Below are 16,012 nucleotides of genomic sequence, written 5' to 3' on the forward strand. Positions count from 1 at the left end.
GCAGCCATTGGTGGGAGCTGCGCGCGCCTTCCTGTGTCCGTTGCTGAGAAGTTGAACCACAACAAGCAGCAAACAAACTGCAACGTATCCAACCGTCTGTCTGCGCGGCTTCCTGTCTGCGCATTGTGGTCCGCGCGGGTCCCCGGCACACCTACACTGCGATCTATCGCCGCATCATGGCAGCCACAGGCAGAGCCGGGCGGAACTAGAGCATCGCCGGGACCTGATTACTCGGTTAGAGTTTCGCTGGGTCATCTACATTGCACTTGGAACGAGTAAAGTCAGTTGAAACGCAGACAAGAGGAGCTTTATTGACAACGATCTGTGCAGACAGAAACAGCAGAAGACCGATAAGAAGAACCATTTCTGTACAGAAAAGGCTTGGAAGGACCCAGGGTGGCTGCAGTAGGTAATAAAATACATTACTTGCCATCATTATTTTTTACTCTATGCCTGTACATATTCTGATTGCAAAGCCATCCTTTAGGTTAGGCTGGCCATACACATACGTTTCCACCCAATTTCCCAAAACGACCTATTCCTTTCTGAATGGGATCAACTTGAGAAAGAATTGATTCCTACTACACACAGCTCATACTGAGAATCGATAGAATAATCGCAGCATTGCAGCAGTGTAACGCTACGAGCTGTGGATCACCCGCTGCGTCTGCCTTGATCAATTGATCTAGATTTTCCAATCTATAACTTCAATTTTTGGTCTTAATCGATCTGACATTTACAGGGAATCAAGTGACTGAATCTGCAGGAAATGGAATGGGAAAATCGATGTGTATGGGCACCAATGTGATCTTGCTAAAGGTGGCCACACACAATACAATAAGATGATCAGATTTTACGGCAATTCGATAAAAAAGATTGTATTTCCCATAAAACTGAAAGTTTTTGAGCAAGAAATCCGATTTCCCCGCTTTTATTTGATAAAAGTAGATTGGGAATGGTGGATTTTTCTGATTTTTTTTTTTTTTATGAAAACTGAATGGTTTGTGGTATGTATTAATATATACACCCAAGCAATTTTCTCAGTGTTTCCAATCATTTTTATCATAATTGAAGAAAAATTGAACATATGTGTGTGGTACATTGGGATTTTTGAAAAATCAGTCCGAAAAATTGATTGCTGTTCTTGAATTGAACAGATATTTTAAAAAATGTATGGTCTGCGGCCACCTTTACAAAAAAACTATTGAGCAGTATACCAGTTCCCCCAAATCAGAATAAGTTTATTACGCCAAGTAAGCACTTACAAGGACACAAACAAATCAATACAAGGACAGACAGTGTGTATATATATATATATATATATATATATATATATATATATATATATATATATATATATATATATATATATATATCTCAAGTCAAGGACAGTATGTAAGTTCTAGTGGCAGGGTGAGAAGTGTTCATTTACAGTTCTGTGCTGAATATTTTCAGAACCTAGGAGATCTAGCGTGAGTGCTGTTAAAGAGAGCCCGAGGTGGGCTAAAAAATAAAATAAAAAGTAGGCTACCATGGGCGTCCGCAGAAAATTATCGGGGGGCATGTGGCGCGCTTAGCGTGCTGTGCAAAAATAATGGGCGTGGCCATGGACCATGATGTGGGTGTGGTCACGGGTGGAGTAAAATTTACATGAACTTAGCAATGGTGGGACATTAGACTAGGACTATAGTAAACATTAGATTACGAGCGCCTCCGACACAGGTGCCCGGGTGCCCCCCCAGTTTAGGTAGTGACAGGTTCCCCACCAGTTTAGGTAGTGACAGGTTCCCCCCAGTTTAGGTAGTGACAGGGACGCCCAGTTTAGGTAGTGACAGGGACCCCCAGTTTAGGTAGTGACAGGTGCTCCTAATTTAGGTAGTGACATGTGTCCCTCAGTTCAGGTAGTGACAGGTGCCCCTCAGTTCAGGTAGTGACAGGTGCCCTCAGTTCAGGTAGTGAGAGGCGCCCCTCAGTTCAGGTAGTGACAGGCGCCCCTCAGTTCAGGTAGTGACAGGCACCCCCAGTTCAGGTAGTGTCAGGGACCCCCAGTTCAGGTAGTGTCAGGGACCCCCAGTTCAGGTAGTGACAGGGACCCCCAGTTCAGGTAGTGACAGGGTCCCCCAGATCAGGTAGTGACAGGGTCCCCCAGATCAGGTAGTGACAGGGTCCCCCAGATCAGGTAGTGACAGGGTCCCTCAGATCAGGTAGTGACAGGGTCCCCCAGATCAGGTAGTGACAGGGTCCCCCAGATCAGGTAGTGACAGGGTCCCCCAGATCAGGTAGTGACAGGGTCCCCCAGATCAGGTAGTGACAGGGTCCCCCAGATCAGGTAGTGACAGGGTCCCCCAGATCAGGTAGTGACAGGGTCCCCCAGATCAGGTAGTGACAGGGTCCCCCAGATCAGGTAGTGACAGGGACCCCCAGATCAGGTAGTGACAGGGATCCCCAGTTCAGGTAGTGACAGGGATCCCCAGTTCAGGTAGTGACAGGAGCCCCGCAGTTTAGGTAGTAGCAGGTGCCCCTCAGTTTATATAGTGACAGGGACCCCCAGTTTATGTAGTGACAGGGACCCCCAGTTTAGGTAGTGGCAGGTGCCCCTCATTGTATGTAGTGACAGGGACCCCCAGTTTAGGTAGTGACAGGGACCCCCAGTTTAGGTAGTGACAGGGACCCCCAGTTTAGGTAGTGACAGGGACCCCCAGTTTAGGTAGTGACAGGGACCCCCAGTTTAGGTAGTGACAGGGACCCCCAGTTTAGGTAGTGACAGGGACCCCCAGTTTAGGTAGTGACAGGGACCCCCAGTTTAGGTAGTGACAGGGACCCCCAGTTTAGGTAGTGACAGGGACCCCCAGTTTAGGTAGTGACAGGGACCCCCAGTTTAGGTAGTGACAAGAACCCCCAGTTTAGGTAGTGACAAGAGCCCCCAGTTTAGGTAGTGACAAGAACCCCCAGTTTAGGTAGTGACAAGAGCCCCCAGTTTAGGTAGTGACAAGAGCCCCCAGTTCAGTTAGTGGCAGGTGCCCCTCAGTGTATGTAGTGACAGGAACCCAGTTTATGTAGTGACAGGGGCCTCCAGTTTAGGTAGTGGCAGGTGCCCCTCAGTATATGTAGTGACAGGGACCCCCAGTTTAGGTAGTGACAGGGACCCCCAGTTTAGGTAGTGACAGGGACCCCCAGTTTAGGTAGTGACAAGAGCCCCCAGTTTAGGTAGTGACAAGAGCCCCCAGTTTAGGTAGTGACAGGGACCCCCAGTTTAGGTAGTGAGAGGGACCCCCAGTTTAGGTAGTGACAAGAGCCCCCAGTTTAGGTAGTGACAAGAGCCCCCAGTTTAGGTAGTGACAAGAGGCCCCAGTTTAGGTAGTGACAAGAGGCCCCAGTTCAGGTAGTGGCAGCTGCCCCTCAGTGTATGTAGTGACAGGAACCCCAGTTTATGTAGTGACGGGCCTCCAGTTTAGGTAGTGGCAGGTGCCCCTCAGTATATGTAGTGACAGGAACCCCCAGTTTATGTAGTGACAAGGACCCCCAGTGTATGTAGTGGCAGGGACCTCCAGTGTATGTAGTGACAGGGACCCCCAGTTTATGTAGTGACAGGGACCTCCAGTGTATGTAGTGGCAGGGACCTCCACTGTATGTAGTGACAGGGACCCCCAGTTTAGGTAGTGACAAGAGCCCCCAGTTTAGGTAGTGACAGGGACCCCCAGTTTAGGTAGTGACAGGGACCCCCAGTTTAGGTAGTGACAGGGACCCCCAGTTTAGGTAGTGACAGGGACCCCCAGTTTAGGTAGTGACAAGAGCCCCCAGTTTAGGTAGTGACAAGAGCCCCCAGTTTAGGTAGTGACAAGAGCCCCCAGTTTAGGTAGTGACAAGAGCCCCCAGTTTAGGTAGTGACAAGAGCCCCCAGTTTAGGTAGTGACAAGAGCCCCCAGTTTAGGTAGTGACAAGAGGCCCCAGTTTAGGTAGTGACAGGGGCCTCCAGTTTAGGTAGTGGCAGGTGCCCCTCAGTATATGTAGTGACAGGGACCCCCAGTATATGTAGTGACAGGGACCCCCAGTGTATGTAGTGACAAGGACCCCCAGTGTATGTAGTGGCAGGGACCTCCAGTGTATGTAGTGACAGGGACCCCCAGTTTATGTAGTGACAGGGACCCCCAGTTTATGTAGTGACAGGGACCTCCAGTGTATGTAGTGACAGGGACCTCTAGTGTATGTAGTGACAGGAACCTCCAGTGTATGTAGTGACAGGGACCTCCAGTGTATGTAGTGACAGGGACCCCCAGTTTATGTAGTGACAGGGACCCCCTACTCACTATAGATCCAGCAGCAGCCCAGCGTGAGCTTCAGACCTCAGAATTAGCTGGCGACCAGTTAGAGCGGACACACAGTTAGGTCTAAACGATTTTAGAAAAAAATTGAATTGAGCGATTTCTGTCCGAAATTACGATTTCAATTTGAATCACGATTTCCTTCAAATCAAGCATTGTTCCCCTCCTCTGTGCGCCTATGTCACTGTCTCTCTTTGTGCATCATCTGTGTCTGTGTGCCCCCTATGTCCCCCAAGCTGTGGCAGTGCTGGACATACCTTCCAGTAAGAGTCCAGCGATACCCATCTATCCACTTCGCCTCCTGCAGGCTCTGATACACAGCATACTTCCTGCATCTATTGTGACATACAGGAACCAGGAAGTATGCCATGCACAACAGCCCGCAGATGGCAAGAGAGGATGGACAGAGTTGAACTTGTGTCGGAAGGTATGTCCAACACTGCCGATGCCACGCGCCGCACACGCCGGGAATTGGGGTAAGTTTGAAGCCGCTTCTTCAAACGTACCCAATGTGGAAATTATGACACCACAGAAATTGTTGCTTTGACGATTCCGAAATTGTGGTCTTGGTATTCGCGATTTCGGTTTATCTTTCAGGCCTACACACAGTCCTCCTGATCGGATGTCTGACACTAGGCTGCCTGCTGGAACTTAGGCAGCGGGGACGCCCTGGGGGGGGGGGGGTGGACAGGTCAGGGGCCCCAATTTGCCTGACGTGCGGACGCCCATGTAGGCTACCTGATCCGGGGGCTGAGTGGATCAGGTAGTCGCAAAAACCGCCGCTCCTGTGGGCCGCACTGGCCCACTTTCACTTGCGTGACCTATAGGTCACAACGCTGCAATTAGAGACTGTGCTTTTCTCGCAGTGTGCAGGGAGGTTGGGGAACGGCAGGTGGCGCGGACAGGGAGTGAGAGCTGCCCAATGGCAGCTCTAGAAATCCTGCAGGAACGTTTTGTACAGCTGTTCCTGTGTCTAGAAGTTTTTGTTGTGATTGCCCAGAATCTTACTCCTGAAGGCAAGAGCTGGAAGATGGAGTGAGCAGGGCGAGGGGGTCAGAGGCAATCTTCTCTCTCTTTCTGCACCTGCTAGTGTAAAGATCCTGCAGGGAAGGTAAGCTGCAGCCAATTATTCTTTGCGCTGTTCGGATGATGCACTGTAGTCTCACCTTTTCTATAAAAGTATTAACTCTACATCACAAAGATATCAGTAATCACATCCTCATATGACCCTCCTTACAGTGCCCCTGACGTTTTGATTATACTCCTGTGTTTTGTCTTCTCTCCATTGCCACCGGGGCACCTGTACCCTGCAACCTGACTGCACATACAAGGTCATGCACGGGGCACAGGAGATAGGACAGAGGCGGAGGCAGCTGCACAGATTTCATGCTAAATATTGGAGCTCCGTGTGCAGTACACTGGCAGCAATAGATCCCTCTCTGATTATATTCGATCAGAGAGGGATTTAGATTCTCCTTTGGTACATTAATCGGCCTGATGAAGTGGGCTAGTACCCACGAAACGCGTATCCATTGCATATAATAAAATCGTTATTTATTCACCACTTGTCTTCATTGAGGTAAGCCACTTTGTCTTGTATTTTGTTTTTACTTTTATTGTTTTTAACTCAGTTTTATCATATCTTGGGCACCTCTTTACCCCCTGTGTGTTTCCACCCTCCTTTGGAGGGGTGTTCTAATTGGTCTTTGGTGGTTCAACCATTTTTTGATCTTTTGGTTATCCTTTATTTGGAGAGCAACCGCGTCCAGCTAGGCTTGACACCCGAGTGGAGTCTGGTTTGTGCATCTCCACCTGCCTACAGAGGTTGGTTGCCCGACTGCAACCTTCCTTTGCGAGTACTTCATTTTACATTACCTTGTTGCATTCCCTTATTGTGTTTTTTCCTCTCAGGTTGTATTCTGATCACCCTCCACATTTGCCTTAGGTACAAAATACTCTACCTTTTTTCACTTAACACTGGTCAGCCTGGTCACCTCCATGAGACCAAAGCAATCCATTCCTGATCTTTCTGATTGTTCTCACCACTGTTCTAACACATCCCTCTGTGGCATAAAATACTCTATTCCTCACTTTCTCTTACCACCAGAATATCAGGCCCTGCAACATGATCCTGCACAGGCAAGAATGCTATTTGGTACATATCCCAAAAATTATTATGAGAGCCCAACTATTATTTTTTCTTCTCATAAATCATGCTGTGAGGAGCAGGAGGTAATCTGCTGTCCCAATTTTGGATGGGGTCTTTCCAGATTCTATTAGCATTCAGGCTTGCAGGATTACTTCTGTCATTTTGCTTTTTGTATTTTAACGTGTATTTATTCTATTTATTTTTGAGTGGGAACCACTTTGTATACATCAAAAAAGTTAAGAATGGAGCAGGAGAAGAGCTACACAACGGAAGAAATATTAAATCTTACTTTGGAGATCATCTACTTACTGACTGGAGAGGTGAGGGGGATTCTGGGTATGTTACATCACATGACATCACTATTATCTCTGGTATTAAAACAGAGACCTGACTGGAGAGGTGAGGGGGAGTCTGTGTATGTTACATCACATGACATCACTATTATCTCTGGTAATAAAACAGAGACCTGACTGGAGAGGTGAGGAGGACTCTAGGAGTGTCACATGACCTCACTTTAATCTCTTACAATAGAACTTAGAACAGACTGGGAAGATGTGAGAAATTTTGGGAGTATCACATGATCTGATCGTTACTCATTATAAACTGACTAAATTGTAAACATCTGAAAATAATTTTGCAACACTCTTCTAAATATCGATACATTATTTTTTTAAATGTTTTAATTTGGTAAATAGAGACAAAACTGATATATTGGTTTCTTTTTTTAATATAGGATTATGTTGTAGTCAAAAAGTCATATGTGTCAAAACTGGCACCAGGCAACTGCCCCCTTGTATTAGGAGGGTGGAGCAGAAGCCAAAATATTGTTATGCTCCCTCCACCTCATTCCCTGATGCTTGAAAGGGACAATGAGAAGAAGATCCTGGAAACCACCAACAAGATGATTGAGCTGCTGACAGGAGAGGTGAGCAGTGCTCGGAATGATGGGACATTAACCAGTAAGTAACACAGGGGGTGTGTCTGAATGGTAACAGTGTTTCTGTTTGTGTCAGGTTCCTGTAAGGTGCCAGGATGTCTCCATCTATTTTTCTATGGAGGAGTGGAAGTATTTAGATGGACACAAAGACCTTTACAAGGACATAATAAAGGAGAATCAAAAGGCATGCACATCCCCAGGTAAGATCCAAGATGCCCACTGTTTCCTTAGAGGACACCGAGTGATAAATAAAGAGTGTTTTAACTTACCTCGGGCTCCTTCCAGCCCCTGTAATCTTGTAGGTCCCTAACTGTCCTCCTTTACCAGACCTTACAGTAGATCAATGAAAGCCTCCTCAACTGAGGGATTAGGATATTAAGCATCAGGGGATGGTCTCTACAAATCAGGGTGTAATGCTTGGGATACACAGTACATTTCTGTACCGTGTATCCGCTGATGCTCCCAGTAGAGTTGGGCGAACTGTTAGCGCAACTGCAGCCGAACTGTTCGGCTGCCCAACCTGTCATGTGGCTGTGGCTCTTACTACTTCCGGGTCGCAATGACCCGGAGTAGTACGTCTGCGCTGGCCCGACGGAGTGCGTCCTAGATAGGGCTCCCGTTGCCGGGCACTCTCTGCGCATGTGTGTGACGTCATGAGTGACGTCACACACATGCGCAGAGAGTGCCCGGCAACGGGGGCGTGATCTAGGACACGCTCCGCCGGGCCAGCGCAGACGTACTACTCCAGGTCATTGCGACCCGGAAGTAGTAAGAGCCACAGCCACATGACAGGTTGGGCAGCCGAACAGTTCGGCTGCAGTTGCGCTAACAGTTCGCCCAACTCTAGCTCCCAGCTGATAATTTCCGACAGGTCCGATGACCCGCCGGATCGATTCCCTGCTCGATCCCCACGAGCGGACAATAGCGGGGAGTCAAGCGGAAGATAAGGAAGCGCGTCCGGGGACGAGCGGGAATCGATCCGGACGGCGGCGGGAGTCGATTCAGCAGCTAATCAAGCCGCCAGGTCGACCCGTGTATGCCCAGCATAAGGCTAACAGACCCTGTATGAAGTTACAGATAAGTCAACAGGTAATAGATGTGAAACAAGTGAGGCCAGAAATACAAACAGTAGTTTAAACTCTCTTTTAACATAAAAATCACCCTCAAAGTTGCTGCAAAATCGATTTTAAAAAAGTGATTCAGAAGCGATTTTGCAGTGGTCCTATCTTTTGCATTGGAGCGCAATCTCTTCAGAAATGCTGCAGAACTCCTGATCAAGCTTTGTCTAAATTGCAATTGTGGGTGTGGTTCACCTCCGCTTACTTTCATCAGCGTATCGCTCTTGGGATCGCTAGGGATCACATAGTGCAGCTGAAATCAGGGATGTGGAGTCGGTACAAAAACCATCCAACTCCTCAGTTTATGAAACCTCCAACTTCAGGTACCCGAAATTGCTTCACTCCTCGACCCCGACTCCACAGCCCTGGCTGAAATCACTCCATTTGGACTTAGCAGCATCAGGACAGCTACATTAAAGGAAACCTGAGTGGTGTATTGATACTTACCTGGGGCTTCCTCTAGCCCCATGAGTTGTGTGGGCTTCCTCACCATCCTCTCTGACCCCTCTGTTCTCTTGTTATCCCCCCCGTAATGTTTTTGGCCGCGCTCTTCTGCGTATGTGCAGTTTCGCCACGCGCACACTTTCTGTGGTGGCGGAGAGCGGGTAGCCAGGTGTGCACAGAAACGCACGACTGACCACATTACGGGGGTGGATTACAAGAGAGCAGAGCGGCCGGAGAGAACAGTAAGGAAGTCCACACATCTCATGGGGCTAGAGGAAGCCCCAGGTAAGTGTAAATACACCACATTTCAGGTACACTTTAAAGGACACCTGAAGTGAAAGGTATATAGTTGGATGACAATCACTAATTGCCCATCACAAATAACATTTTGTTTAAAGTGACACTGAAGCGGATAAAAAAAAATGATATAACTAGTAGACCCAAGCCCGTTTAAAAACAGGCTCTAGGTCTTTTTCCTACCGCCAGTGCGCATGCGCGCGCCCGCACCTGCCGCGCTTGCTCCCTGGTCCCCTCCAGCTGTCCGTACTGCGCACATGCGCAGTAGCAAATACCAGGGTCAGCTGGACGCAGCAACACAGGGAGATTATTATAGAGGATGAATTGGATGTGTAGTACGGATAATTAATAGAACATTGGTAACAAAGAAAATAGTCTCATATATTTATTTTCAGTTATATAGTTTTCTTTATAACATTGCATCATTCTCTAATATTTGCAGTTTACGCACTACTCAGCATTCTAAATGATTTCACAGAGCAGGCTAATTACATTTTCATCTTTCCTCTGCAGAAAAAACTAAATACAGTGACTTACACTTGAGATAATAAGCTTCAGAAGACAGAGCTCTCTGTGACTTTCAAGTCAGAGAGCTCAGTGAAGCTCTTTTGCATAGATAACAACTGGAGTTTCTTAACTCTTCCAGTACTGGAAACACTATTAGACTCGTATCTCCGCTGCTAATGTTTTATTTCTTAGCTGTACTACACATACAAATCATTATATCATAAGATTATTTTCACTTCAGATTCCCTTTCAGAAGAATTACAAGTTTCACATTCATATATGCAGCAAGCTGTTATGCACTGTGTGTTCTGATGCGCCTCTTCCATAGCCAGTATTAAATGTAACATGAATTAGTGCCACAGTAGCTCTTCTGTGGGATCAGAGCATAAGGGCAAATCGCAGCTTCCGCTATACTTCACTGAGCTTTGGGTGGCCAGGATCTTGTCGTCAGTTCACCAGGTGACTTCTTTTGGTCCACTTCTGTTAGGTAATATTAACCACTGCATTCTGGGAAAATCCCACCAGACCTGCCATCAGAGGAGTAGCTATTGGGGGGGGGGGGGGGGGGGGGGGGGCAAGGGGTAGGTCTGTCCCCGGGTGCAGCATCTGGAGCGCGCAGTTACAGGTTTTTCCTTCCCTGATACGTCTCCGAAGAGTCTATGAAAGTCGGTGGAAGGATCCAAAATTCTCCCCTGCTTCCTCCTGCTCATTGCCCCGGAGTTTTGTTTTACCTCCCTGCTGTCAATCAGCGCTTGCCATGTTTGCATCAGCAAAGTAGATCATGTTTATTTCTGCATGTCTCCCAACTGTCTAATGCCTGGTACACACGATGCAATTTCCTGCCAGGTGGATGGGTCAAATTGATCACAGGATCGATTCTGTGCAGTGCTGTTTTGAAAATCGATCCTGTTCTTAATCAGGTGCAGATCGGACATGCCGAAAATTATTCTAAAATTTAAACATCTCTGGGAAAGCATGATGGACCCCTTCATGGTTCACACCTTGTCACGAGAGGGCGCAAAAACTGACTTTGTCCCCGGGTGCTTAAAGGGAAACTTAACTGGTGGGGGAAAAAAAATTCACTTACCTTGGGGCTTTCCCAAGCCTCCTGCAGCCGTCCTGTGCCCGCGCCGGTCCTTTGGTGCCCTCCGGTCTCCCTCCACGGCTAAGTTTCGTTTTTGGACGACTGCCAGTCGTCCTCGGGCAAAGTGTCCTCTTCTTCCGCATTCCCTGTCGTAAAGAGCCGTAAAGCGCGTCCGCATGACGCAAGACGCGTCATGCGGACGCGCTTTACGGCTCTTTACGATGGGGAATGCGGAAGAAGAGGACGCTTTGCCCGAGGACGACTGGCAGTCATCCGAAAACGAAACTTAGCCGTGGAGGGAGACCGGAGGGCACCGAAGGACCGGCGCGGGCACAGGACGGCTGCAGGAGGCTCGGGAAAGCCCCCAGGTAAGTGAATTTTTTTCCCCCCCACCAGTTAAGGTTCCCTTTAAAACCGTAGCTACGCCTCTGTCTGCCATTTTGGAGAAGCTCCAATACAGTCATCTATTTATCACAAGGTTTCCTTTGTCATAGCATCTCCTATCTTTATACTTGCCCATTTTTCTTGCTTCCAACACATCACTTTCAAGAACTGATGCATGGTACACACCATGCAATTCTTCATTAGATTTCGGGCTGAATCCATAATTTCCAACATGACCAATCAGATTTCCGGTCGTTTTTCTGATCGATTTTTGTACAGAATCACATTGGACCTATCAGAAATTATCGATTTGACCTGAATCTGACGGGAAATTGCATGGTGTGTACCAGGCATTATGTTTCTCATGCTTTGAGTGTTGCTCTTGTGACAAGATAATTAATGTTTACTTGTGAGTGGTTTTAAGGTGGACCTGAACTCTTGCACAGGACAAAAGGAGAACCTAGAGAAATGCACCCTGTATGTAGAGAGTTTAGCCTGTCTAATTCCCCCTCATCTGTGACTTATCACCTCTGTAATTTGATCTCTTCAGCTGTGTCAGCTCTGAAATCTCCTCTGCTATTGCTGAGCTGCTAATTTGTAAATACAAGATGTTAGCAGGAAATAGACACTCTGGGGCCCGCCCAGCGCCGTTTTGGGGGGCAGGAGGGGTTGCAGCGTATGAGGGGAGAGCAATGGCCACCCAAAGCGGCGAGGTGGGCACTCCCTCATTTCGGGCTCTTTCTTCAGCGCTTCCCCCTCCAGCATCAATTGGTGGTAGCAGCAGCGGGCAGGAACACGGAACAAGGACGTACCTCTTCCATGCGTTCCATACGTGGGAGGTTCCTTTCTGTAAGGGTCTGACACTAATTCCTGTTTATCAGGAAGTAGCGTGCGACGCTTACAGAGATCAGACCTCCGGCGCATGGAAGAGGTATGTCCGTGTTCCATACCCGCTGCTGCTGCCGATTGAGGCTGGAGGGCTGAAGGGAGAGCTCAAGGTGTGGGAGTGCCCTAACCCCGACCCCCCCCCCCCCCCCCCGGCGCTGTTGGTGGCCATTGCTCTCACCTAATGCGCTGCGACCGTGGGGGCACCTAACTGGCTAGCTATACTGGGGCCACCTATACCTAGCTATACTGAGGGCACCTATACCTGGCTTTACTGGGGCCGTCCATTCCTGACTATACTGAGGGCACCTATACCTGGCTATACTGGGCCCACCCATGCCTGATTATACTGAGGGCATCTATACCTAGCTATACTGAGGGCACCTGTACTTAGCTATACTGAGGGCACCTGTACTTAGCTAAACTGAGGGCACCTGTATCTAGCTATACTGAGGGCACCTGTATCTGGCTATACTGAGGGCACCTATACCTGGCTATACTGAAGGCACCTATACCTGGCTATTCTGTGGGCACCTATACCTGGCTATACTGAGGGCACCTATTCCTAGCTATACTGTGGGCACCCATGCCTGGCTATACTGTGGGCATCCATGCCTGGCTATACTGTGGGCATCCATGCCTGGCTATACTGTGGGCATCCATGCCTGGCTATACTGTGGGCACCCATGCTTGGCTATACTGAGGGCACCCATGCCTGGCTATACTGGGGATGGGCACCTATACCTGGCTATACTGGGGGCAACTATACCTGGCTATCTGCACTGGGGGCATGCGGCAGTGAGCTCCATGCACCAAAACCACCTGCTTCGGCACCTATACCTGGGGTGGGGGGGCATCCACATTTTTGCAGGGGGGCCCAATAATTTCTAGTTATGCCCCTGATCCAAAGATATTATGCATGCAATCTTTTGTATTATTTTATTTATTTTTTCACTAAGAATGCTTGGTAGTTTACAGGAAAAAGCTAATATTCACATATAAGACAGGGGTTCTTGTAAATGGGGAGACACGCTTTTTCATACATTTCAGGCACTCAACGATCCACCATGTGTAGAAGGCAGGAATTGTGTTCCTCTTCTGAAGCATGCATCTTCTTAACACTATGACATTCTTTCCAACAGATGCAGTTAGTGGAACGCCATCCCCTTCAGTTTCTCCATCATCAGGTAGTCAAAATAAAGATCACTGTGCGGTCATCAGCCCACAAACTGCCAAAACCTCACTTGAAGGACCAAAGATGACCCTGACTCCAGAGAACATCACCGTGACAAAAATTTCAGTTAGAGAACAAGAATATCTCCCATCTTCTGACACCTCCAAGCAAAAAGGTCATCTTCGGAATACTCCAACCCAGAGAAAACCGGAACAGTTGTTTTACAAAGGTGATGGACTCACCAATACTAATCTCCACAATGTGCATTCTACTTCAATTAAGAAAGAACCGGTCCTGCATCAGGAAGGGCATCTCAAAAACTCTGTTGAGTTGTCACAAGTTCATCATTCACAGTCGTCTTCTTCTTCTACAAGCGAAAAATCGCCCTCAAATGATAAAGTCAATCACTCTGAGAATGAATACATATCTGTTATTATTAAGGAAGAACCAGAGTCATGGGTTGAAGAACATCAACAATCCAAAAATAATACATCACCCGGGCAGAGCCAAACCCAGTGGGTAACAAGCTTTGGAAAAACTGTACAAGAGAGTCGTTCGGACAACACAAAGTGTTACATATGTAATACATACCTCTCTCTGCAGGAAATGGCCCATGCCGGAGGTGGACTGTATCCATATTCTATCTGTGGTGGATGCTTTGCGGCCAATTCCCAGATTATAACACCTCAGGCGATGCTTTCAGAAGAGAAACTTCATTTGTGCTCTGCCTGCGGGAGGTCCTTTGCAAACAAGCATCACCTTATCCGACACCAGCGAGTTCACTCGGGTGATAAACCGTTCTCCTGCGTCGAGTGTGGGAAATGTCTGTCCAGCAAACAGAACCTGGACCGCCATAAGAGGATTCACACCGGTGAAAAACCCTACGAGTGTTCCATCTGTAAGAGGTGCTTTGCCCACAAGTCGGCCGTCATCAAGCACGAGCGCATCCACACAGGGGAGCGTCCGTACAGGTGCAGCCACTGCGGCAAGGGCTTTGTGGCCAAGTCAGAACTCGTGAAACATGAGAGGACTCATACTGGAGAGAAGCCATACTGCTGCACTGAGTGCGGAAAACGTTTCAGCCGCAACTATATCCTCCGCCTGCACCAGAATAGCCACTTGGGAGAGACAAAGTATGGCTGTGCCGATTGCGGGAAAACCTTTCTCAGGAAATATGACCTTGTTCTGCACCAGCGATTGCACGTGTCAGAAAATCCATTGGCGGTGCAGATTTAAAGGGACAATTCCACTTCAGTTGAGGGGAAAACCTGTTACTTTCAGTATGACTCTACAGTCATGGCCGAAATCGTTGGCACCCCAGAAATTTTTCCAGAAAAGTAAGTATTTTTCGCAGAAAAGTATTGGAGTAACACATGTTTTGCTATACACGTGATTCCCTTTGTGTGTATATTGGAACAATCAAAAACAGGGAGGAAAAAAAGCAAATTGGACATAATGTCACACAAAACTCCAAAATGGGCTGGTCAAAATTATTGGTACCCTTTGAAAACTGTGGATAACTAAAATAGTTTCAAGCATATGATGCTCCTTTTAACCACTTGCCGACCGCACACTCATACCGTGCGGCGGCAAAGTGGTAGCTGGAGGACCAGCGACGCAGTTCTGCGTCGCCAGGTGCCTCCCTAATTAATCAGGAAAGGCCGCTCGCGCGAGCGGCCGTTTCCTGTCAGATCACGGAGCGGGTCTCCGTGAATAGCCTGCGAGCCGCTGATTGCGGCTCGCAGACTAAATGTAAATGTAGGAGACACATGTCTCCTTTGTTTACATTGTACGGCGCTGCTGCGCAGCAGCGCCGTAAGGCAGATCGGCGATCCCCGGCCAATCAGCGGCCGGGGATCGCCGCCATGTGAAAGGGGACAGCCTGTCACTGGCTGCACAGGACGGATAGCATCCTGTGCAGCCCCGATCACCGGGGGGGGAGCAGGTAGGAGAGGGAGGGGGAATTTCGCCGCGGAGGGGGGCTTTGAGGTGCCCCCCCCCCCGCAACACCCAGGCAGGCAGAAGAGATCAGACCCCCCCAGCACATCATCCCCATAGGGGGGAAAAAAGGGGGGCAATCTGATCTCTCTGCCTGCTACCTGATCTGTGCTGGGGGCTGCAGAGCCCACCCAGCACAGATCACTAAAAACAGCGCTGGTCCTTAAGGGGGGGGTAAAGGGTGGGTCATCAAGTGGTTAAACTCACCTTAATTATCCAGGCCATTTTTGGAGTTCGTTTAACATTATGTCTAATTTGCTTTTTTTGCCCCCTTTTTTGTTTTGTTCCAATACACACAAAGGTAATAAACATGTGTATAGCAAAACGTGCTACTGCCATACTTTTCTTTAAAAAATACTTGATTTTCTGGAAACATTTCTGGGGTGCCAACAATTTCGGCCATGACTGTATATAGTGCAAGAATTGATGGCAATCATTATCGCAGCTTGATTACATATAAAACACAGCCATTCCTCTGAGCTTCTTTCAGAAATAGGAGCGTCCGTGTCGCTGCCAGACAGTGGATTAGTCCAGGGGCCATATGCAATTCACTTTTTCACCTGAGTTTTCTCCTAGAAGATAAGTTTTCATCTTCAATTTAAAATAACTTTCAAGCACTTTTCAACTAAAAAAAATACCAAAACGTAGGTTAAAAAGTACTATCAAAATTATTTTGAGTATTTTCTTGCTTGTTGGTGGCTTAAAGAGACTCC

General features: G+C 48.0%; 1 protein-coding gene across 3 annotated transcripts; it reads left to right on the plus strand.

Annotated features, from left to right (window-relative positions):
- The first annotated feature begins 35 nt into the window (after positions 1-35).
- On the plus strand, positions 36-15,229 carry LOC137536342 (zinc finger protein 1 homolog). 3 transcript variants are annotated; one of them, XM_068258520.1, is made up of 5 exons: positions 36-409; positions 6,679-6,791; positions 7,205-7,396; positions 7,485-7,608; positions 13,270-15,228. In XM_068258520.1, exons 2-5 carry the CDS (start codon positions 6,714-6,716, stop codon positions 14,535-14,537), a joined length of 1,662 nt encoding a protein of 553 aa, XP_068114621.1. In that variant the 5' UTR covers positions 36-409; positions 6,679-6,713; the 3' UTR covers positions 14,538-15,228. The 3 variants fall into 3 exon arrangements, with proteins under 3 accessions (XP_068114621.1, XP_068114620.1, XP_068114622.1); XM_068258519.1 differs by having other exon boundaries at positions 36-405; XM_068258521.1 differs by lacking the exon at positions 6,679-6,791 and having other exon boundaries at positions 13,270-15,229.
- Positions 15,230-16,012: the final 783 nt, after the last annotated feature.

This window comes from Hyperolius riggenbachi, chromosome 10 (assembly GCF_040937935.1).
Source record: "Hyperolius riggenbachi isolate aHypRig1 chromosome 10, aHypRig1.pri, whole genome shotgun sequence".
Classification (NCBI taxonomy): domain Eukaryota; kingdom Metazoa; phylum Chordata; class Amphibia; order Anura; family Hyperoliidae; genus Hyperolius; species Hyperolius riggenbachi.